This window comes from Aulonocara stuartgranti (genome assembly GCF_965226115.1).
Source record: "Aulonocara stuartgranti genome assembly, chromosome: 20".
In the NCBI taxonomy this organism is placed as follows: Eukaryota; Metazoa; Chordata; class Actinopteri; order Cichliformes; family Cichlidae; genus Aulonocara; species Aulonocara stuartgranti.
Window position 1 is genome coordinate 7,441,333 of NC_138956.1, and position 23,684 is coordinate 7,465,016.

At 39.4% G+C, this 23,684-nt stretch overlaps 1 protein-coding gene across 10 annotated transcripts in view; it reads left to right on the forward strand.

Annotated features, from left to right (window-relative positions):
- ubr4 (ubiquitin protein ligase E3 component n-recognin 4) overlaps positions 1-23,596 on the forward strand; it is a 56,264-nt gene extending 32,668 nt beyond the window's left edge. For 7 of the 10 annotated variants that reach the window (XM_082518817.1, XM_082518821.1, XM_082518823.1 and 4 more), the window contains 52 exons: positions 38-159; positions 389-500; positions 666-796; positions 1,441-1,618; positions 2,049-2,153; positions 2,568-2,705; positions 3,094-3,262; positions 3,484-3,688; positions 3,771-3,884; positions 4,119-4,328; positions 4,417-4,566; positions 4,659-4,886; positions 5,247-5,325; positions 5,429-5,671; positions 5,853-6,021; positions 6,163-6,307; positions 6,603-6,688; positions 6,792-6,879; positions 7,195-7,388; positions 7,557-7,796; positions 7,886-8,024; positions 8,145-8,270; positions 8,439-8,567; positions 8,662-9,011; positions 9,249-9,339; positions 9,504-9,588; positions 10,318-10,445; positions 10,569-10,698; positions 10,811-10,971; positions 11,086-11,195; positions 11,552-11,693; positions 11,867-11,948; positions 12,087-12,260; positions 12,393-12,514; positions 14,637-14,834; positions 14,965-15,045; positions 15,189-15,276; positions 16,552-16,679; positions 16,897-17,004; positions 18,207-18,323; positions 18,450-18,640; positions 18,821-18,994; positions 19,091-19,190; positions 19,303-19,521; positions 19,601-19,714; positions 19,923-20,065; positions 20,185-20,310; positions 20,396-20,590; positions 20,775-20,999; positions 21,314-21,404; positions 21,637-21,799; positions 22,125-23,596. In XM_082518817.1, coding sequence (XP_082374943.1) covers positions 38-159; positions 389-500; positions 666-796; positions 1,441-1,618; positions 2,049-2,153; positions 2,568-2,705; positions 3,094-3,262; positions 3,484-3,688; positions 3,771-3,884; positions 4,119-4,328; positions 4,417-4,566; positions 4,659-4,886; positions 5,247-5,325; positions 5,429-5,671; positions 5,853-6,021; positions 6,163-6,307; positions 6,603-6,688; positions 6,792-6,879; positions 7,195-7,388; positions 7,557-7,796; positions 7,886-8,024; positions 8,145-8,270; positions 8,439-8,567; positions 8,662-9,011; positions 9,249-9,339; positions 9,504-9,588; positions 10,318-10,445; positions 10,569-10,698; positions 10,811-10,971; positions 11,086-11,195; positions 11,552-11,693; positions 11,867-11,948; positions 12,087-12,260; positions 12,393-12,514; positions 14,637-14,834; positions 14,965-15,045; positions 15,189-15,276; positions 16,552-16,679; positions 16,897-17,004; positions 18,207-18,323; positions 18,450-18,640; positions 18,821-18,994; positions 19,091-19,190; positions 19,303-19,521; positions 19,601-19,714; positions 19,923-20,065; positions 20,185-20,310; positions 20,396-20,590; positions 20,775-20,999; positions 21,314-21,404; positions 21,637-21,799; positions 22,125-22,189 — 7,601 coding nt within the window. In that variant the 3' untranslated portion in view covers positions 22,190-23,596. The remainder of the gene's footprint in view (positions 1-37; positions 160-388; positions 501-665; positions 797-1,440; positions 1,619-2,048; positions 2,154-2,567; positions 2,706-3,093; positions 3,263-3,483; positions 3,689-3,770; positions 3,885-4,118; positions 4,329-4,416; positions 4,567-4,658; positions 4,887-5,246; positions 5,326-5,428; positions 5,672-5,852; positions 6,022-6,162; positions 6,308-6,602; positions 6,689-6,791; positions 6,880-7,194; positions 7,389-7,556; positions 7,797-7,885; positions 8,025-8,144; positions 8,271-8,438; positions 8,568-8,661; positions 9,012-9,248; positions 9,340-9,503; positions 9,589-10,317; positions 10,446-10,568; positions 10,699-10,810; positions 10,972-11,085; positions 11,196-11,551; positions 11,694-11,866; positions 11,949-12,086; positions 12,261-12,392; positions 12,515-14,636; positions 14,835-14,964; positions 15,046-15,188; positions 15,277-16,551; positions 16,680-16,896; positions 17,005-18,206; positions 18,324-18,449; positions 18,641-18,820; positions 18,995-19,090; positions 19,191-19,302; positions 19,522-19,600; positions 19,715-19,922; positions 20,066-20,184; positions 20,311-20,395; positions 20,591-20,774; positions 21,000-21,313; positions 21,405-21,636; positions 21,800-22,124) is intronic. The other 3 variants (XM_082518820.1, XM_082518825.1, XM_082518826.1) reach the window with 3 other exon arrangements.
- Positions 23,597-23,684: the final 88 nt, after the last annotated feature.

Here is a 23,684-nt window from a genome sequence, read left to right on the forward strand (position 1 = left end):
CCTAGTCTGGAAATGAGTTATTTATTTTAAATTTAAGGTCTAACTCATGTGGAAGCAACAGTAAATGCCTTGGTAGACATCATCCATGCATACTGCACATGTGAGCTGGATTACGTCAATGTAGCCTCCAAAATCTACATGCAGATGTTACTGTGTCCTGTAAGTATATCAGTTTTATTGATCAGTCATTTTTATTTATCTTCTTCTCCTTGAACAGCATTTTAACTACTGTAGTTTGTACCTTGTCAGTAGATTTTTTTTACATGGCTTTACAAGGGTGATAATAAGCAGCATGCCTATATTAAAGATTTTAGGCAATTAGAAGGAGCTCTTGCATGGATCACTGTCAAAGTCATGAGGTAACCAGTCTATATTTAACAATTCACAGGACACTGCTGTCAGCTTTTCTTGCAAGCAGGCTCTGATCAGAGTGCTTAGACCAAGAAACAAGCGACGCCATGTGACCCTTCCATCTCCCCCACGTTCCAACACACCTATGGGTATGTTTATTAATTAATTCAAAGTATTAATTGAATGTTACTAGATGTACATGAATATTTGATAGTTTTTTGGGGGCAATATTAAATATGATTTCTCATATTAGTTATCATTTTAACAAGGCTTTAGGGATCCTCTAAATGTTTGCGGTTGATCTCCTTTATCAGGAGACAAGGATGATGATGACGACGACGATGCAGATGACAAAATGCAGTCATCAGTGTTGACTGGTGGAGAAGAGGGTCGACAGGAGAGCCAAGAACAAAATGAAGTGGACCATGGCGACTTTGAGATGGTGGTGAGACAAAGAGCAGCAGTCTGTAGGCCAGGGGTGTCCAACTCCAGGCCTCGAGGGACAGTGTCCTGAAGGTTTTAGAAGTGTCCTTGATCCAATACAGCTGTTTTAAATGGCTAAATTACCTCCTCAACATGTCTTGAAGTTCTCTAGAGACCTGGTAATGAACTAATCATGATTCAAGTGTGTTGACCCAGAGTGAGATCTAAAACTTGCAGAACACCGGCCCTTGAAGCCTGGAGTTGGACACCCCTGCTGTAGGCTGTTTCTGACATTGGACTAGCATTTTTTTTAGACTGTTTAGAGACACTCATCGCAAAAGTATAAATGATCTTCCTGTTCCTGAATTATTCTGGATGCAGAGTATAATGTTGTAACATCGCAAAGATATATTTAAAGTAACTAACTAGCTCTGACGATGTCAAAAAGTTTGTAATTCACTTCTGTTCATTTATATTATGACTAAATTGTTTTTCTGAGCTCACACTACATAGACAATAAATATACACTGGAGTAACATTTTTAAAAGCCACTTATATTCCTTTCTTTGGCTTGTATGACCATCTTCAAATTTAAATCTTAGTTATCTATAAATTACATATGCTTGTTAAAATTTGGTAAAACATGCCTGTTTTTGTGCTTCACAGTCCGAGTCTATGGTCCTGGAGACAGCAGAAAATGTCAACAATGGAAATCCATCTCCCCTCGAGGCTCTGCTTGCTGGAGCTGAAGGTTTCCCCCCCATGCTTGACATACCTCCTGATGCAGATGATGAAACCATGGTAGAGTTGGCAATTGCTCTAAGCCTGCAGCAGGATCAACAGGGTAAGTGACCAGAAAATCCTAAATAAAGTAATAATTTTGTGACTAGTGTGACTGTGACTTATTACTAGTCCTACTCAGCATTAGTCTTTCCTGTCTATGCTGAAACTATTCTAAATTTCTTTAAACCTTGAAATTCATAGAGCCTTACAATTTTTCTTTTACATAATTGTTTCGAAGCTTTTTTGTTGTGTGTGTGTGTGTGTGTGTATGTGTGTGTGTCTATATCAGTTGCCACCCTTCAGAGTGATTTAAACCCTCATAAGTTATTCAACAAAATACAATTTTTTTTTTCTTCCCCCCCCCCCCCCCCAGATTACGTTATTTGAATTGTTCTGATCTGCAAAACTTAATGTTTCACCCTGACACATTTTAATGGAAGTTTGGGCACTCCTAGAAGTCCGTCCTTAAACACAATTTTTGACATTTTTAGGCAGTAGCAGCAGTGCTCTTGGGCTTCAGAGTCTAGGCCTGTCTGGCCAGGCCCCAAGCTCCTCTTCACTTGATGCTGGCACCCTGTCAGACACCACTGCATCAGGTAATAAGACCATCTTCACGTTCAACCGGAAGCTAGTTTTTAATGCTTGCAAAGTCACTGTTGCAAGTCAGTTAAACAAACCTTTTTTTTAAAGTTCCAAAAATAAAATAACTTTTTATTTTTAAATTAAATAAAAGGAAATTATTATCATTAAATAATTTTATTCTAACTTGAAGCTCATAAGCTCATCAGTGATACAGCATGTAGTTGTACTGCTCATATCTGTAAGCTGGCCAATGTCAAATTAACCCCTATAATTTAATGCCACACTGGTCACAATGGGTTCGGTAGCACTTATTTTTGATTGTACTGCATGCTCTTTGCATTGTTGGTGCACAAGTATAAACTAAGATCATGTATCCTGGCCAGATGACCGCGGTGTATTTACTGTTACAGCTATTGCTATGATTTCAGCCCCGGCATCAGATGATGAGGGCAGCACAGCTGCTACTGATGGTTCCACATTGCGGACCTCCCCAGCTGAGCACGGCGGCAGCGTGGGCTCAGAGAGTGGAGGTTCTGCTATCGACTCTGTAGCAGGGGAGCACAGTGGTGGGTGATTTAAGTAAAACAGGCCAGTTTAATATTAAAAACATTATATATGCATGCCCCGAATTAGTGGTAGTATCTCAAATATGTAGGAACTTCTATATCCAATTCTTTTCAGCCCCGTAGTAAGTATTAGACTTTAAACTTCTTTAGACATTAATTTTCTCTAATTCCCAATAACCTTCTGAGAAAGGTAGCTCTAAGTTTACAGATTATAATATAGTGTGTCACCTTTCCTGTCCTTCCCTTTTCCCATGCCTCATTTTGTTGCGCTTTAAAGTCCTGAGGGGCAAACGTGACTCTTCAGTTTAAAATAAAACCTAATCCTTCCCTGTGTTACATTACCAGATTTCCATATTGCTTAGTTGCTTTCATTCATGCATTTGTATAGTGTCAGGTCGCAGCAGTGCATATGGAGACACAACAGCGGAAGGCCACCCCGCTGGTCCAGGCAGCGTGAGTTCCAGCACTGGAGCCATTAGTACCACCACAGCCCAGCAGGAATGTGAAGGCTCAGAAGGTGAAGGAGAGACTGAAGGAGACATTCATACAAGCAACAGGTCAGATTCATGAATTTGGATTATTTTAGGTTAACTTAAGGCTCCATGATAATGAACATCTGCCATGTGATGTGCTGAAGACTCATTTATACTATCTATGGATACCAACATGACCATAAGAAAGACAGATAATAATATTTACTTTTTATTACATTGTCATGAAAAGTGATTTATGCTTAATAGTTTAACCAGTAAAAAAATGTCATTATGTTTTTCATTAGGTTGCACATGGTTCGTCTTATGCTACTGGAGCGTTTGCTTCAGCACCTTTCTCAGCTCCACAATGTAGGTGGAGTCCAAGCTATCCCTTACATGCAAGTTATCCTCATGTTGACCTCTGACCTTGACGGCGAGGATGAAAAGGATAAAGGTGCTTTGGATGACCTGCTTGCACAGCTCATTGCCGAGCTTGGCATGCACAAGAAGGTAACTACTGTTTTGTCCTTTCCTCATTTTGTATCAGGCTCAGAATATTTTTGTTTTACTGAATCGTGTTATATCTCTGCAGGATGTTTCCAAGAAGAATGAGCGTAGTTCCATAAATGAAGTTCATTTGGTCATCATGAGGCTGCTTAGTGTCTTCATGTCTCGAACAAAGTCTGGATCCAAATCTTCCTCTGAGGTACAGTTGTACTATAATCACTATGTAGTGTGTAGCCAGGTTTGCACCTCTCTCAACAACTGCTCAAAATTGATTGCAGTCATTCATCACATCTCATTTTTGCTCAAGTTTCATATTATTATTAACATAACTTGTGCCATGAAGCTCACAGTTTCATGGCTATCATGCAACTTGATTATACTTTGTACATCATGAATTTTGAAGTCAGCTGTTTTCCCTCTTTTTGTCTTCTAGTCATCCTCCCTCATTTCCAATGCCACAGCAACCGCCTTGCTCAGCCTGGGTTCTATTGACTACTGCCTCCAAGTGCTCAAGTCACTCCTGGAGTTTTGGAAGAGCCAACAGGGTGAAGAAGAGCCAGTGACTGCCAGCCAGCTCCTCCGCACACACACAGCTTCCTCTCCCCCTGACATGAGTCCTTTCTTCCTTCGCCAATATGTTAAGGTAAGATAATCTCAACATAAAAAACGTAAAAGACTATTTATATCTCTCAAATTTTAACATTAACTCAATATATTGTTTTTGCAATCAGGGGCATGCTGCTGATGTGTTTGAAGCCTACTCCCAGTTGTTGACTGAAATGGTGCTTCGGCTGCCATATCAGATAAAGAAAATTGCTGACGCCAACCCACGTATCCCACCTCCTGTATTTGATCATTCCTGGTTCTACTATCTATCTGAAGTAAGCCATCATATAAATGTTTTTTTTCTTTTGTCTTTCCAAAAGAGAGAAATTGATCTCCTCATTTCCCCCCCCCCCCCCATTTTTCCCAGTATCTGATGATACAACAGACACCATTCGTCAGGAGGCAAGTCAGAAAACTGTTGTTGTTCATTTGCGGCTCAAAGGAAAAATATCGTCAGCTACGAGACCTGCACACTCTTGACTCTCATGTGCGCAGCATCAAAAAGCTTCTAGAGGAACAGGGCATCTTCCTCCGGGCTGGTGTAGTCACTGCCTCATCTGGCTCAGCCCTACAGTATGACACACTCATCAATCTGGTGAGTGTCTTGATAAGACAGTGTACCACTCCTGCATTACTCTGGATCCATTATGTATAAAACAGGTTTAGTTAGAACTTGTTTATTTGTGTTTTTATCCTTTTTTGTGTCTTAGTAAGCTGCAGTGCTGTGTTGAATTTATTTGTGTGTGTGTGTGTGTGTGTGTGTGTGTGTGTGTGTATGTATGTATATATATGTATATATATGTGTGTATATATATGTATGTATATGTGTATATATATATATATATATATATATATATATATATATATATATATATATATATATATATATATATGTATATGTTTTTTTTTTTTCTTTGCTATGCTTTGCTGTAAATTGCTTTATTTATTTTTGTAGATGGAACACCTGAAAGCTTGTGCTGAAATTGCCACTCAAAGGACAATCAACTGGCAGAAGTTCTGCATGAAGGATGACTGTAAGTTGTTTGTGATTACTTATTTATTTTTGAAGCAACAAATGTTTTACACAAGTACTAACTATTTATGTCTCTGTCTTTGCTTTTCTTTTTTTCCATACAGCTGTCTTGTACTTCTTGCTCCAAGTCAGTTTCTTGGTGGATGAGGGCGTTTCCCCAGTTTTGCTGCAACTCCTCTCCTGTGCTCTGTGTGGCAGCAAGGTGCTGGCCAGCTCCTCCTCTACTTCATCCTCATTCTCAGGCGGAGGGTCTGGTAGTGCTGGACAGACAGGAGCCTCTCAGTCCTCTCAGAGCAAGTCTTCTAGTAAAAAGAGCAAAAAAGAAGACAAAGAGAAAGAAAAAGATGGTGAGAAAATAAAAAATGACTAGTTGTACTTCTTCGAAAATCAACTAGCGTAGAAACACATATTGGGTACTGAACTGGGCTCCAGTGCTCCTTTGAACCTGAACAAGATGTAAAAGTGGTGTAAAATGATTGGTCGATGAGAGTATCCTGAATTTAATTGTATATTGTCAACTGACCACAGGGGATGGTGTTGGTAGCCAGGAGGATCAGCTTTGTATGGCTCTGGTCAGTCAGCTTAACAAATTTGCAGACAAGGAAACGCTCATTCAGTTCCTACGCTGTTTCTTGCTGGAGTCAAACTCATCTGCTGTGCGCTGGCAAGCCCACTGCTTGGCGCTGCATATCTACAGGTATTGTAGAAACATACACCTAGTACATTGGGTAGTTTGGTCTAAAGATTAGTCTATTTAACAAAAGCTTAGGCTTATTGCATCACTTTTTAACAATTGAATACATGTATGGACAACCTGATATTGTTTGTACTTCCGCAGGAACTCTAGTAAATCTCAGCAGGAGCTGCTGCTTGAACTGACTTGGGCCATCTGGCCAGAGCTTCCTGCATATGGCCGTAAAGCTGCCCAGTTTGTCGACCTACTTGGTTACTTCTCACTCAAAACCCCTCAAACTGAGAAAAAGGTTAGATTTTTTTCTTTTCTTTTTTTCTTTCTTTAAAATCCTTTTCTGTATTTCATGCAGTTTTTTTTTTTTTTTAAATAAAATTATAGTTTGGCTATTTTCTATATCAATTCAAAGAGGAATAATTCAGTATTTACAATTAAACGTTTAGTTTTTGTTCTTAAAGTATTACACAAGGGTTCATATCCTGATGCTTGTGTTTTTATTTGTCTCCACAGACCATAGACACCACTTTCATTATGATAGAAGATGAAATTGTTTTGTTTCTCTTATTTATTTATGTATTTTTCTCCAGCTGAAGGAGTATTCCCAAAAGGCTGTGGAAATCCTGAGAGCACAGAACCATATCCTGACAAATCACCCCAACTCCAATATATACAAGTATGTTGATAGATACTGAAATCGAAACATTCAATCTTATAACAGTGAGAATGCAACTATTGGGCATCATCTACATAAAATTACATGTGTTTTTTTTCTGCAGCACACTCTCTGGATTAGTGGAGTTTGATGGCTTTTATCTGGAAAGTGACCCCTGCTTGGTGTGCAACAATCCAGAAGTTCCCTTCTCCGTGAGTGAAACACACCCTCACACAACAGGCATATTCTTTTAAAAAGTGCACAGGCAGTCAAGCTAATTAAAATAATTTTTACATACTAGTAAATTTCACAGGGGAAGGCTTAAAGAGAGATGGTATTGGTTTCAGAATTTGAAAACCCCCTGCGAAATGCAAAACTCTTAGTATTAACTGTGTAACATAGCTGGTTAGTTAAACAATGATGAAATACAGTTATGTTGATAGAAACATCCTCTAAACGTAGGTATAAACAGTTCTCAGTATTGTTTTAAGCATAGTTTTTATTTTTATTTTATTTTCATCCACCAGAATATAAAACTGTCATCCATCAAAGTAGACACCCGCTATACGACCACACAACAGGTTGTCAAGCTCATTGGTAGCCACACCATCAGCAAAGTCACAGTGAAGATTGGTGACCTCAAACGCACCAAAATGGTCCGCACCATCAATCTCTATTACAACAACAGGACAGTCCAGGCGATCGTGGAGCTGAAGAATAAGTATGTCAGCAAAGAGCTGCTGTTCTTTCTTGCTTTTAGTTTTCATATTATTATGGTAAATTTTAAGGTGCAAAGATGTAGTATCAACTTGGAAGTTTCATTTTAATTTACTTTTTTGGCATTAATTAGGAGTCCTTAACTTTACTGTCTTTTTTCTTTTCTTTTTAGGCCTGCTCGTTGGCACAAAGCCAAGAAAGTTCAGCTCACCCCGGGACAAACAGAAGTGAAGATTGACCTTCCCTTACCTATCGTCGCTTCCAACTTGATGATTGAGTTTTCCGATTTCTACGAGAACTACCAGGCTTCCACTGAGACCCTGCAATGTCCACGCTGCAGTGCTTCCGTACCGGCCAACCCCGGTGTGTGTGGCAACTGCGGTGAGAATGTGTATCAGTGCCACAAGTGCAGGTGAGCCCTGTGTTTCCTCTGCGGTTCTTAAAGAATTGAAGACACTTTTAGATTTATTGGATTTTTACTATATGGTCGACACTTTTCAGGTCTATCAATTATGACGAAAAAGACCCCTTCCTGTGCAACGCCTGTGGTTTCTGCAAATATGCCCGATTTGACTTCATGCTGTATGCTAAACCATGCTGTGCTGTGGATCCTATTGAAAATGAGGAAGACAGGAAAAAGGTAGAAAAAAAAAAAAGAAGCCTCTTCTAGGACAAGAAAAACATTTAAAGGAATTGGTTAAAAATAGGCTTACCATTCCTAAAAGTCAGACTACAAAATGTTTTGTCCCTTTTTGCATAGGCTGTGACCAACATTAACACCCTGTTGGACAAAGCTGACCGGGTCTACCACCAGCTGATGGGTCACCGGCCTCAGTTGGAGAGTCTCTTGTCTAAAGTCAATGAGGCAGCACCGGAGAAGCCCCAGGTCAGTCAAGAGGGACTGAAAGAGCACTTGACCTAAATAAGCACAGCTTGTACTAATGCAACCTGCACATGCTGCAGAGATCATTTATGTTTTTCTTCAGTCTCTATTTTAGCTCTATTTCTACAGTTTTATCTAACAGTATTTTCTCTTGTCTTTTATTTCTTTCAGGATGACACTGGAGCAGGAGCAGGACTTGGTGCATCCTCTGCTAATGTGAACAGATACATTCAGCAGCTGGCTCAGGAATACAGTGGAGATTGCAAGACCTCATTTGATGAACTCTCCAAGATTATACAGGTTAGGAAGAAAATGCAGTTAACTTTCCTGATATCTGTACCCTTGTTTTCTTCCTGCTCTCATACAATTGTGCCCCTTCCTTCTTTGTTTACAGAAAGTGCTTGCATCTCGTAAAGAGCTCTTGGAGTATGACCTACAACAGAGAGAGGCTGCCACTAAGTCATCTCGGAGCAGCAGTAGCCACCAGCCCACCTTCACCGCCAGTCAGTACCGCGCCCTCTCTGTGCTGGGCTGCGGCCATACATCCTCAACCAAGTGTTACGGCTGTGCTTCAGCTGTTACAGGTCACTGCATCACACTGCTCCGCGCACTGGCCACCAATCCAGCCCTTCGGCAGATCCTAGTCCTTCAGGGTCTCATCCGTGAGCTGTTTGAGTATAACTTGCGTCGAGGTACAGCAGCCATGAGGGAGGAGGTGCGCCAGCTGGTCTGTCTCCTCACTAGGTATGTCCTTTCCTTCACATATTTTCATGTGACAATTAATTGCCTGACTTCAGTTCCACATATAAGCAATGATAGTATTGTAAGTTGTTGGAACGATAACATTGAAATCTCAGCTTTTTGCTTTTTAACTTTCTATGTTAATACACGCTGTATATAATGGTGTTTCATTGTCATTTGGTCTCCTGTATCCTTACATGTTTTTGTTTTTTTTCCTTGCCTCTCTATCTTTTGCTTCAGAGATCACCCAGAAGCCACTCAGCAGATGAACGATCTGATCATTGCCAAGGTGTCAGCTGCCCTCAAAGGTCACTGGGCCAATCCTGATCTGGTAGGTCTCAGAGGTCATACTGAAAATAATTTAAACCCAACAAACATTGTTTTTGTGGGGGGGTTGTTTTTTTTTTTTTTCCAGAGTCGCTGTGACTATGAACTTTACTATAAAGAGCTCCGATTTTAAAATACACACACTGTTTTTTGTTTTTCCCCCATCAGGTTAGTAATTTGCAGTATGAAATGCTGCTGCTAACGGACTCCATTTCAAAAGAGGGTGGATGCTGGGAATTACGGTTGCGTTGTGGTAAGCATTAATAATATACTTCAATTATGCCGTGCATTGTTTGTCTATAACAATTAATAAATTAAATTAATAAAATATGCATATGATATATTCTATTGATGGATCATTTGTATGGATAAGGCAGCGGTCCCCAGCCTTTTTTGCGCCACGGACCAGTTTATGTCCGACAATATTTTCACGGACTGGCGGACGGACAGGTGTCGCGGATAAATACAACAAAATAAAACCAGTACCGGTACCACCCCCCCACCCCCCCCCAAAAAAAGATTTTTTCATAACACACAGAAAAAGACCCAGGGAAACTATTTAAAAAAAACTAACGCTAAAAACAGATAGAAACCCTGAAAACCATAAATTTCACACCCGAGCCTCAACTCTCGGTACCAAACGACTGGTCGATGGCCCGGGGGTTGGGGACCACTGGGCTAAGGGACTCTAAATTTATAAACAGTTCATCCAGCTCGGTCAATCCTGGCCAGAAATTTTGAGAGAACTATTTATTTATTTATTTATTTATTTATTTAGGTTTGGTTTGGTTATTTTTGTCTGACCAAATCAGTCTCGGTCTACATAGGGTGGTATTGATTAGACACCTGGAACTATCGCTTCTTCTTTTTTCCTCTAATATTATTTTGAAAGAGGTTTTGTTGGATTAAAGCAGTTAAGAGTCTTCGACTAATAGTGTTGTATCTTTTGTTTTGTTTTCCCTCACTCCTTCCCCATATGTAGCCCTCAGCCTGTTCCTCATGTCTGTCAACATAAAGACACCGGTAGTGGTGGAAAACATCACACTGATGTGCCTGAGAATCCTGCAAAAGCTGATTAAGCCCCCTGCTCCCACTAGCAAGAAGAACAAGGTAAAAAAAAAATTTGCTGCATGTTTAAAATAGATAAATATAAGCATATCTGTTGTGTCGGTTACCACTTGGTTGTATTATGCCACCTAACACCTAAAAGTTATGTGTGTTTTCTGTTTAAAGGATGCTGCCATTGAGTCTCTGACTACAGTCAGGCCCTACAGTAATGAAATCCACGCCCAGGCCCAACTCTGGCTCAAAAAAGATCCCAAAGCATCTTATGAGGCCTGGAAAAAGTGTCTTCCAGCAAGATGTAAGTATCATGTCTGAACGGTTTACATTATCTGAGTGTCACAGGTTTATTCATTTATTGTATTTAATGAAATAGGAGCACTCAATAAACTTCTCATTGTTGTCTATCGCAGGTCAGGAAACGATGTCAAAACCTCAGGGGAAGGCTGAGTTACGGAAACAGTATCTACTTGAGAAGTATGTGTGGAAGTGGAAACAGTTCATGAGGTCTAGAAAAGGAGAAGGCCTTTTCCCGCGCCTGCTTAAACTGAGCCACAACAACTGGCTGCGACAGGTAATAATTAAAAAATAAAAAATCAGAAAAATGTTGTTTGCTTTGTTGGTTAGTTCACAAACCGGTAAATGCAATTTCTTAAAAAAATGCTAACTTTAGCTCTACTTTTTGCAGGTTCTTTTCACACCTGCCACCCAGGCTGCAAGACAGGCAGCTTGCACTATTGTGGAGGCACTTACCACAATCCCTAGCCGCAAGCAACAGGTCCTGGACCTGCTCACCAGGTACGAGTCTCAACAGAAAGCCATAAAATCATGACATGCTCTATTTTGAATTTCATATACATAAATTAGGTTGATAATTCCAATGAATTTGGATATGCTTAGCAATATAGCATAACTAGTTAAAGATGAATAGCTCTTATCATGTATTTCCATGATTTTATATTTGCTGGAAAATGAATTATCGGGCAGAAAAATAATATTATTTTAAATACTTTACAGATAAAGTGTTAAAGAAAAATATAATTCTGTGCTTAATAATGAAAGAAAATGCATCTCAGGCAGCTCACTTATTGCATAGTTTCTCAAGCAAAAGGATGAAAACTGTTAAAGTGATTAAAAAACTGTCCTTCTTTAAGTTATCTGGATGAACTGAGTGTCGCTGGAGAGTGTGCAGTGGAGTATCTGGGTCTGTACCAGAAGCTGATTAAGCCAACACACTGGAAGATTTATCTGGCTGCCCGGGGAGTCCTGCCCTACATTGGCAACCTGATCACCAAGGTATTATTTTAACGTTCAAAGAATGTAATTTTATAGTCAGATAAACACTGGTGTTTTTAAGTTAGTATCTTCATAGTCCTGTTCCTTTCCCAATTTCAAACAACTGAAGTGTCACTAGATCCATTAGAAGTGCTCCTATTTCAGTATCTTATCTTGTTTATTGCTATGATCAGGAAATAGCCAATCTGTTGGCTCTAGAGGAGGCTACACTGAGCACAGACTTGCAGCAAGGCTACGCCCTGAAGAGCTTGACTGGTATGTTAGTTTCCATCTTTAGATTTTCAGCATATATACAGATTGAGTGGTACAAATTACTTTTATATCACAAGTAAAGTTGCAGCTAATTCAGACTTTCCTGAATCTTCTTTTTTTGGTTCTGTGTGTGTTTTTTAGGTTTGCTGTCATCTTTTGTCGAAGTGGAGTCCATTAAGCGGCATTTCAAAAGTAGGTTGGTCGGCACGGTTCTTAATGGTTATCTGTGCCTGAGGAAGTTGGTGGTTCAGCGAACCAAACTCATTGATGAAACTCAGGATATGCTACTTGAGATGCTGGAAGACATGACGACAGGTGGGCATTGACAATAATTATAAATTTAATTATGTTTTTAAAAAGATAATAATATTCTTATTTGGTCAACTGAATATTGTACAAATTGTGCTTAATATTTTTTTTTATTTGTATGTCTTGTATTGTTTATAGGAACCGAGTCTGAAACCAAAGCTTTCATGGCAGTGTGCATAGAGACTGCAAAGCGGTACAACCTGGATGACTACAGAACACCTGTGTTCATTTTTGAGAGACTTTGCAGCATCATCTACCCTGTGAGTTGCCTTTACCTCGATTAGAGCTGCAACAAATAATGTCTTAAATTTTAATATAATGTTCACTAATTTTCACTAAGTCATACAAGTAATTTTCATTTGACTGAAGGCTTTCAAGTGCAACATCCTGCTGCTTTCTTGACATTTGAGATTAATGATCAAGTAATAAGAAGTAATTATATACAAATTGTTATATTATATACAAGTATTTGTATTATATACAGATATATTTAGATTGAGTGTAGTTTGTGTTTTAACGTTCATTCTTTGAGTTGTGAGTAAAGATGAAGAAGTGACGTGCTTGTGTAATTTTGGAAACAGTTTTGAAGCAGAATTTGTTTTAATCTGGAGTAGGGCTGGGCCATATCATACCGTTCAGGTAATACCAGTGTAATGTTAGGCAATGATAAGAAAATGAAATATCGCAGTAGAATACGGGTAAAACGCGCATGCGCAGTGCCTTTGTTTTCATACCCACATGGCAGAAAAAGCATGGCGGCTACGGAGAATGAGAAGGGCGAAAGCGGATCGTTGAATGACAGATGAACCAGAATTGGTTTATAGGTGCAACTTCAGTGGTGTGGAACTGGTTTGGCTTTCGTCTGTCAGATGCACACCAAAGCACTATTTTGTAGAGCATGCAAGCAGGCCGTTGTTATTAACGTGTTTTTCGGTAAATAAGTCGCTCTTAAAATCCTTTGATTTTTCTGAAAAATTGACAGTGCCCAATATAATTCTTATGTATGAATTCTGGTTGTGCTTACTGACCTCGAACTGATTTATGTGCTACACGGCGCTCGAAAACCTGTCAAAAAATGTTTTAGTACAGTTTTAGTACTAAGCTACAGAGCTGCACCGCTTGACAGATTGTCGGAGCATTACAGCTACCGTAGTCAGGAGTCTCCCGGAGTGATATGTACTGCGCTTCAACATAATATTACTGTATTGTGTGTATAACCTCTTTTTAAGTTTTGTGGATATGTCGGCCAATTTCCACTGGAAATGCCTTTTGGTTAAACTGTCAGCAAGGATTTGCATTTGCACTGTTAAATTTTTATATATAACTTTAATGCACATAAAAAAAACAGCTGCTTGTTTCAGAGCAGGGCGATATGACCAAAAATATTTATCACGATATACATTTGAAAATTTGCGATAACGATATAACTGACGATATAATTGACACTAGACAAAATACTTTACAACTCCACAACTTTATTAGTGCAAAAAAAAAAAAAATCAATGTATTTTCACTTAAACAAACAGCTTTTTTTAAGTGCATTAAAGTTATATAAAAAATTAACAGTGCAAATGCAAATTCCTTGCTGACAGTTTAACCAAAAGGCATTTCCAGTGGAAATTGGCCGACATATCCTCAGCATAACCATGTATAATATCCACAAAACTTGAAAGAGGTTATATACACACACAATACGGTAATATTATGTTGAAGCGCAGTACGTATCACTCCGCGAGGCTCCTGACTACGATAGCCGTAATGCTCCGACAATCCATCAAGTGGTGCGGCTTCGTAGCTTAGCAAAGTCGTACTGAAACATTTGACAGATTTTCGAGCGCCGTGTGCCACATAAAATCATTTTGAGGTCAGTAAACACAACCAGAATTCATACATAAGGCACACGGGATTATAAGGGGCACTGTCGATTTTGTGCTTTGTTGTGTATCTGACGGATGAAAGCCAAACCAGTTCCACACCACTGAAGTTGCAGCATTTTTACAAACCAATTCTGGCTCATCAGTTTCATTTAACGATCCCCTTTTGCTCTTCTCATTCTGCGTTGCCGCCATGTGCGTATGTAAACAAAGGCACTGCGCATGCGCGTTTTACCCATGTTCTATCGCGATATTTCATTTTCCTATCGTTGCCCAACATTACACTGGTATTACCGTGAACGGTATGATATAGCCCAGCCCTCGCTTGTTTAAGTGAAAATACTTTTTTTTTCTTTTTTTTTGCGCTAATAAAGTTGTGGAGTTGTAAAGTATTTTGTCTAGTGTCAATTATATCGTTATCGCAAATTTTCAAATATATATCGTGATAAATATTTTTGGCCATATTGCCCTGCCCTAATCTGGAGCATTTGTTTCATTCACTATCTAGGAAGAGAATGAGGTGACAGAGTTCTTTGTGACGCTGGAAAAGGATCCTCAGCAAGAGGACTTCTTGCAGGGTCGCATGCCAGGAAACCCCTACAGCAGCAACGAGCCCGGCATCGGTCCTCTGATGAGGGACATCAAAAACAAGATCTGCCAAGACTGCGACCTGGTGGCTCTTCTTGAAGATGACAGTGGCATGGAGGTAAAGTAACCTTACATTTGAGTTGCTTTGAAGGTTTCCTTTTCTTGTGAAATTATAAAAGGTGACACAGTTCAAGAAAAAATTACCAGATGTGTTTTTTGTTTTGTTTTGGGTTTTTTTTGTTTTTCAGCTTCTGGTAAACAACAAAATCATTAGTTTGGATTTGTCAGTGGCAGAGGTCTATAAGAAGGTGTGGTGTCCTACAAATGAGGTGAGACTCACATTTTCTATGAATTAGTTACACTTTTACAAACATTTGGAATCATACAAATTGTCATGAAATGCTTACAGTCCTTTAAAGAATTAATGGTACTGAGAGCCCACTGACCTTGTCTCCCCACCCCCCCCAAAAAGGGTGAGCCAATGAGAATCATCTATCGTATGAGAGGACTACTTGGAGATGCTACTGAGGAGTTCATAGAGTCACTGGATTCAACTACAGGTTTGATTTGCTTTTAACTTGGTGTGTCTTCATAATTAGGGTCAAGTAGGGCTGCTCAATTAATCGAATTTTAATCACGATTACGATCTGGGCTTTCAACGATCATTAAAAATGACTGAGCCGATTATTAGCCCCTCCCTCATTTATCCGCGACACCTTAAAGGCCGTCTGTGAAAATATTGTCGGGCATAAACCGGTCCGTGGCGCAAAAAAGGGTGGAGACCGCTGATTAAGAGGACCCGAGGGAAGCTCGGAAAGCTAAGCAGAAGTTATTTGGAGAGTGACTGCCGTTGCACACTATTTTATATTTTTTTTTTTAAAGTTATTGTTAACCCTTTAAAGCCGGTCAGAGCAGCACGCTCCGTTTTGCGTAACTATTTTTAAATCCCTGTAGAACCTGAACCGTGTAAGCTAGCGCAATAATTTGTTTTGCATATGAAACCGGAGGAGTTGTACTTACATCTGATGCCATCAGCTTGTCCTCGGTCACGGTTTCGTTCCACATATAGCTTTGCAAAAATTGCATAAAAAGCGCTTGCAGGAACAAAAACATAATATTCCAGAAACACGCTTCGCCGTTCCTATCAGCTGTTCGTAACACTTCCCACAGTGAAATGATGCACCTGCTGTTTTCTTTGCAAATTTGCATCATAGGATTGTTTTTTGTTTTTCCTGCAGTATATAAAAATTGCTGTATCTCCAAAATAAAACTATGAAGACACTCAAAATAAATTTCCTGTGGTGGGAAACTATTTTTTTGCAACTTTATTGTATTTAAAGTTTTGAGGGATAAACCTCTTAAATTTCTCCAAGTAGAAATATATGTAAACAAAACAAAAGCGATTTTCAATTTTTTTGTAGTTTATTGCACTTTTTTGCAATTTATGTAATTACTATGGACTTAATGCATACATATTATTAAAATATGGGCTATAACAGTTGTATTGATGTATAGCAACTTGAAATGCTCCCACAAATGGCACTACAACATGTAAAAAAATATATATATATAAGCTCTGGTGGACTTGGTTCTATGGTAGGTCTTAAAGGGTTAAATAAATATCGTCAAATAATCGTGATCTCAATTTCAGTGAAAATAATCGTGATTATCATTTTTGCCATAATCGAGCAGCCCTAGGGTCAAGCTTGTTCTCGTTTATGTGACATCTACCAGGTTTTGCCCTTAATATAATTATTGCTGTATGTATTCTTGGCCATCATATGTACCTGTATGCACAGAATGAGATGCAAATGTTTTAATTGACCTCGTTACAGATGAGGAGGAGGATGATGAAGAAGTGTACAAGATGGCAGGAGTGATGGCACAGTGTGGAGGACTCGAGTGTATGCTCAACCGGCTGTCTGGAATCAAAGACTTTAAACAAGGAAGACATCTGCTCACCGTAAGACAGTATTTTTGTGTCAGAAAGCGTTTTGAAATAATACCATTCTTTATTCTCCAGTCATCAATGTAAACTGTAATTTATTTGTAATTTTGAATTCTTCTTTGAATTAGTAAAAACGAATGCTGGTTATCTAGAATATATATGTCATTATTATTTAGAATTAAATTCATATAGTGCCCTAAATTAGAATTAAAACTTTTTTTTTCTCCCCCAGGTTTTGCTGAAGTTGTTCAGTTACTGTGTGAAAGTGAAGATCAATAGGCAACAGCTTGTCAAACCAGAGATGAACACACTCAATGTCATGCTGGGAACTCTAAACTTGGTGAGTCTTATGCTGATTGTTGTGATTCAGTTTCTAGATTGTATTTTTGTGTGTGTGTGTGTGTGTGTGTGTGTGTGTGTGTGTGTGTGTGTGTACACACACACACACACACACACACACACTTTGGTGTCACGGTTCGATATTTTTTCGATACAAAAAATGTTCATGCCTTTTTTAATTTATAATTTTAATAAATGACAAATGTATATTTTAACTCAAAAGTACAGTTTTTAAATTTAATGTTGCCAAAACAACAAAATAATAAAAAATAAATAAATCTATCTGATTGAGAAATCACTCATCTTTGTAAAAGAGTTTATTACAGAGAAATGGCTCTTTCCAAAATAAAAGCTATACTATACGCTTCTTCTGGGCTATATTCTCAGCAGCATATTAAACATATCAGGTCCCCATAAGGAGAATCATGTGCTAACGGCTGTCTAAATGATTTGGGTAAAGTTTGCGTGCTTGTTGTTTTTGTCTGCTTCCACTTGTCTTTGCACTAGGATGATGTCGGCGTAAATGTGCAGTCATATTCGTTGTGTTCCCACTAGTGCTGTCAGCGTTAATCTCGTTGAAATGACCTTAACGCCACAACACGGCAAATCTCCGTTAACGAGTTACCGCGGATCGCCCTGTGTGTGGGGCTGGATGGCATCAACACGTTAACAAGCTAACTGTGCTAACGCGCTAGTTCCCACCAATTGAGCATTGCGTGGCACATCCGACATACTGTTTTACTTTTGTCCATGACGCGCTTACCATCAGGGTCATACTTCACATGAAAACCAAACTAGTTCCAAACGCCAGATCTGAATGAGGGTGGGGGAGGTTCAAATTCGGCTAGCGTTGAGGCAGTTGCCATGTTGCAACGAGCTTAACTTTTGTCTTGCTAGCTTGCGCTGCGCTCAGTGGATCTGCGCTCGACAGTGCAGCCTAGGCAGAGTAGTCAAACGCAGATCCACTGAGCGCTCAACACAGACAGCATCATCAGAAGAAAAGTTGATAAAATAAATAAAAAATTTTGTATTGTTCGATACATATGCGTACTGAACCTAAAGCACTGTATCGAATGGTTCAATATCGATACAAGTATTGTTGCACCCCTAATATATAGATATAGATATATAGATATAGATGGAGAGATGGAGATGGATAGAGAGAGAGAGGGAAATATTTTTTTTATGTTATTTTTCCTTCAGGCCTTAGTGGCAGAACAAGAGAGTAAGGATAGTGGTGGAGCCTCTATAGCAGAGCAAGTCCTGAGCATCATGGAGATCATTCTGGATGAGGCCAATGCTGAGATTTCAGAGGACAAGGTAACAATCTGAAGCTAATTTTATCTTCTGCTACAATCATAAAATCATACCCTCAAAAAGACCTTTTAATTCCGTTTTTGTGTTTTGTTTAGTTTTTTTAATTAGAAACTGTCTTGTCCTTTGCAGGGTAACCTTCTCCTTACAGGAGACAAGGATCAGCTTGTCATGTTGTTAGACCAGATCAACACCCTGTTTGTGCGCTCCAACCCCAGCGTGCTCCAGGGTCTTCTGCGCATTATTCCATACCTGTCTTTTGGCGAACTAGAGAAGATGAGGATTCTGGTGGAACGCTTCAAACCGTGTTGCAACTTTGACAAGTGAGCACTCAGCTTTTACTTACTAATAAGCACATGAAGACTTTAAAGGGGCTATTATTTTACATTTTAATGGATAAATCGGGCTAATCTTTGTAGGAGAACCATGCTCCTATGAGCACTTTTATAGTTAATTTAGTGAAATTGACTCTTATTTTTGTGTTTGTGTTGTGTTTCTTTAAGGTACGACGAGGAGCATAGTGCTGATGACAAAGTGTTTTTGGACTGCTTCTGTAAAATCGCTGCTGGAATCAAAAATAACAGCAACGGCCATCAACTGAAAGATCTTATTCTGCAAATAGGAATCACACAGAGTGCACTGGACTACATGAAGAAGCATATCCCAAATGCCAAAAAGTAGGTCTCTTGTAGGTAAATATTTTGTATACAAGTACAAATGCAAGATTTTTTGTTTTTAAACCTCTTTTTTGTTTTTCTGAAATCTCTCATCAGTCTGGATGCGGATGTTTGGAAGAAATTCCTCTCTAGACCTGCTCTACCCTTTATTCTCAGACTTCTCCGTGGTTTGGCTACCCAGCATCCCCCCACACAGGTACAGAATGCTTTGAATATTAGACTAAACTGGAGTCAACTCAGACAGTTCTTTTTGTAAACACATGAACCTGTCTCCCTAATATAGCTGAGTGTCATCTTCTTTTGTCTAGGTGCTCATAGGCACAGATTCGATAACAAACTTGCACAAGCTGGAGCAGGTATCCAGTGATGAAGGCATAGGAACTCTAGCAGAGAACCTTCTAGAGGCTCTGAGGGAACACAGTGACGTCAACTTGAAGATTGAAGCAGCCCGCAGAGAAACCAGAGCTGAGAAAAAGCGTATGGCTATGGCTATGAGGCAGAAGGCTCTGGGAACTCTTGGCATGACGGTATTTTTTTTTTTTTTTTATTACCACAGACTTGAATTGAAATGTGGATTTTATTGTAAGCTTTATGTTTGTCTTTCAGACCAATGAAAAGGGGCAGGTGGTGACAAAGACTTCACTCTTGAAGCAAATGGAAGAGCTGATAGAGGAACCAGGCTTGACCTGCTGTATCTGTAGAGAAGGTTACAAGTTCCAGGTATAAAAGCACATACAGGATTGAGGGAAGTTTGACATTATTTAACACTGAAGACATCTGGTTTTGGAATCCTATTTAAAGTATCAGTAGCCAAATTGTAGATAATTAAAATGACACTCTTATCAGTCTGATTTGCTGGTTTTCTTGGCATGCTGAAATTTGTTGTTGTTTTCAGTTCTCATTTTCATTCTGGTTTCTCTTTCACTAGCCAACCAAAGTCCTGGGTATTTACACTTTCACAAAGCGTGTAGCCTTGGAGGAATTTGAAAACAAGCCTCGCAAGCAGCAGGGTTACAGCACTGTGTCGCACTTTAACATAGTCCACTATGACTGCCATCTGGCAGCAGTCAGGTAGCTACAAACACCAGCATTTACTCTGTGGTGATGTTTAGAGTACCCCTTACATTCTTTCTGCAGCCCCACTTTTCATTTTTTTTGTAATACATGCCTGTTATTTTTACTTATTTTAGGCTGGCTCGTGGGCGAGAGGAATGGGACAGTGCTGCTCTCCAGAATGCTAACACCAAGTGCAATGGTCTGCTTCCTGTGTGGGGGCCACATGTGCCAGAATCAGCTTTTGCTACATGCCTAGCAAGGTTAAAAGAAAAAATCAGCATAAATTAGAGAGAACATTTTCTTCATGTGGCACAATTTCTTCAACCAAACTCTTTTACTGCACAGGCACAACACATATCTTCAGGAGTGCACAGGCCAGCGAGAGCCCACATACCAACTCAACATCCACGATACCAAACTGCTGTTCCTCCGCTTTGCTACTGAGCAGTCATTCAGCGTGGACACAGGAGGTGGAGGTCGGGAGAGCAACATCCACCTCATCCCCTATATCATCCACACTGTTCTCTATGTCCTCAACACGTATGTACATTTTTGATGTGCACAGAAAACACTTGCTGACATTTACTCAATATTGATGCTGAGGTGATACATGTGTGGGACTGTTGAGGCTTAAAATAAAACACAAATCCAAAGTTTGATTTTACAGCTCATAGTTCTCATTCCCATCTCACCTTATTTCACTTTGCAAATTCTGTCACTGTAGTACAAGGGCTACGTCCCGAGAGGAGAAGAACCTGCAGAGTTTCCAGGAGCAACCATGTGAGAAATGGGTTGAAAGCTCATATGAAGTTGAAGGGCCCCACTATTACACCATCCTGGCCATGCACATCATGCCACCCGAACGGTGGAGAAGTTCTCGTCTGTACTTCCTGCGGAGACTTCTGGGCACTGCGCATGCCCGTAAAGTCTCGGCAGCCTGTGCAAACAAGTATGAGACCTTTCCTTTCCTGTCTCCATTTGTTTTACACTCAATGCAGGGCACCTTTGTCTGTGATATTAATTAAATCCTTCAAGCAGGGAGCAGGTTCAGTACCAAATTATTAATTTGTTTGCCAATAATTCCAACAGGAAACTTTTACACTAGTGTAATTTTATTTTGAATACATCTAAGACATGTGAGTATTGACCAGTGAAGCAGGTCAGAGTTATAAATTTAAAAAGAAAAAGGAATAACCATTGAATGTTGTGTCCATTATTTATCTCAGAAGGTCTTCATCCACATCTTCTCTTATCTATTCTCAGGCTCACAGATAAAACACCAAAGGAATATGCAGTGTATCGCTCACCTCTTCTTTTCTGGGGCCTGGTGGACCTGGTCTACGACATGTTCAGGGTAAAGTATTTTGCCTGTCGATACTGTAAAACGATGGTATTATGCTCTTTCAATTTTGGGGATGCTTTGTAAAAATAGGAGTCATTACCTGTAAATACAGAATTCAGAATGTTGTTTGTTTGTTTGGGGGGTGGGTGTTTAGGGACATTTTCAATCTAATGGGAACATTGACATTAGACAAATAGATAATATACTGTAATTCCCTCTTCTGCTCTTGATTTTGTTTTTACAGAAGGTACCAACCAGCAACACAGAGGGCGGCTGGTCCTTCTCACTGGCAGAATATGTCCGTCACAATGACATGCCCATCTATGAGGCCTCCGAGCGTGTGCTCAGGGCTTTCCAGGATGAACTCATGCCCGCTGAATCCCTGTCAGAGTTCTTTGATGTTGTAGGTCAGTATGCACACACACACACCTATGTTTCTGGCTGATACTATTCTGATACTACTTCTTTTTAGACAAAATAAATCATCTCAGATAGAGAAAGCCCACAAAAAAGAACGTTTTTGTAGTGAAATTTCAGTGAAATCCATCTCAAATAAATGCCGTCAGTGAATAAGAGGATTTGCATTATTCAGTGCAGAAGTATAAACAAGCTTCACAGTTTATTTTCGTCTTCTCTTGTGCCATTTTTCTTTTAATTTACGACACTTCTTTTCTGGTGTGAATAATAAACTGTGGTGTTGGTCGAATGTTACTATTAAACTTTGTTTTTCAGGTCTCCTCTCTGAAATTCCAGACCCGGACCTCTTCCTGCAGGATTTGTTGAACTCTTTGCCCTAATGGCCAACCTCAAACCACAACCCCTCAAACACAAAACGCCCCTGCAATTATCATCTGGACACCTACCAGCTGAACAAAAATTTACTTTTTACACACTGATATTCACACAGTGTATACACCACGCTTCCTACTTAACTCCCACTCCCATATGACATCTTCAAATGATCTTTAAGCAGAAACTATGTGTAGTTTAAAAAAAACAAAGAAAAAGAGAAAAGATCCATCTCTGTAAAGTTTAACACAGAAACACCATGCTGTCAAAGGTTGGGGAGGGCACACAAAACAGAATTTACACTTTGATTCAAACTCTTTCAGACTAGAGTTGAGATCACAACTTGTTTTGTTTCAGGAAGCTTGAGGGAAAAATGAAGCAGGGCTCTGCCGACCACCCAGCCACAACCATTCACATCTGTCACCATCAAGGCATCTGTCTCTTTATGATGCCATAGATGATCAAAAAAAGGCCAGCTGAATTTAATGATTCATGTGAAAAGAAGAAATAATAGTTTTTTTTGTTGATGGGAACAGCCTACGAATTCTGTTTTGTTGTGATCCTATCTTTTGGCTTTAAACTCCTCCCCCTCTCTTTGGGGTACAATAACTAAAATGTTTTGGGTATTTGACCCACCACCTATGAAGAGCGGCATTTGATTTTAACTCCTTTTCCTTTTTTTTGTTTTTTTTTTCTTTCCATTTTTGTTGTGCTTTAAGGTTTTTTTTGGTAAGGGTTTTTTAAAATGGCAGAAGGTTTCACTGTCACATGGTTGCAAGCTAACCTGTCCTTTTCTTCTGGGCTTTTGCTGTTTGATCTTCATGTAGAGTCTAACTGGAATTTGAGTGACGGACAGGGAAACAAAAAAGCAGTTTGGTTTTATTTTTTTCTTGTATCGACCTTGGAAGCAAAGAGGGGGAAAGAACAATGAAGTGTTTTATTTTCTTCCACAAAGCTATGCCTTGGTGATGAAGTAAACTTTGGATTGATGAAAACATTTCCATCTGTTGCAATGAAACACCAAACTTGTCTAAATGAATAATAAACATAGACCTACATTATATCCTTTACACTTTTTCTCTTTTGACTAATTATTTTTATTTTTTTCCCTCTTGAGCCTCTCTGCACTCTTTAATTTAGGTTTTGGTTTTCCTCAGAATTTCTGGAAACACACACGTCAGTTTCCAGAACAGATTTCTGGAAAGCAAAGTCTCACTTTTACCCTCAACAGTTGAGCAAACTTTGAACTTACAGTTATTACAGAACCCTTGTACTCAAGAGTTGAATGCATGGTGTGGAGTTCACCCAGTTTCTCGTCAATTCACCTATTCCCGCTGCTATACGATGTTTAACTGTTGCTGAATGTCTGCTTTTTGAATTTAGCCTATGATTAATAAAGCCGTAATAATTCCAAATCTGATTCAGGGTAACCTCTTCTGTTCCGGCTGGTTTCTAGATTTGGGGGGAAAAAATATTAAAACCTGCACCTTTGTTTCCTTTAAT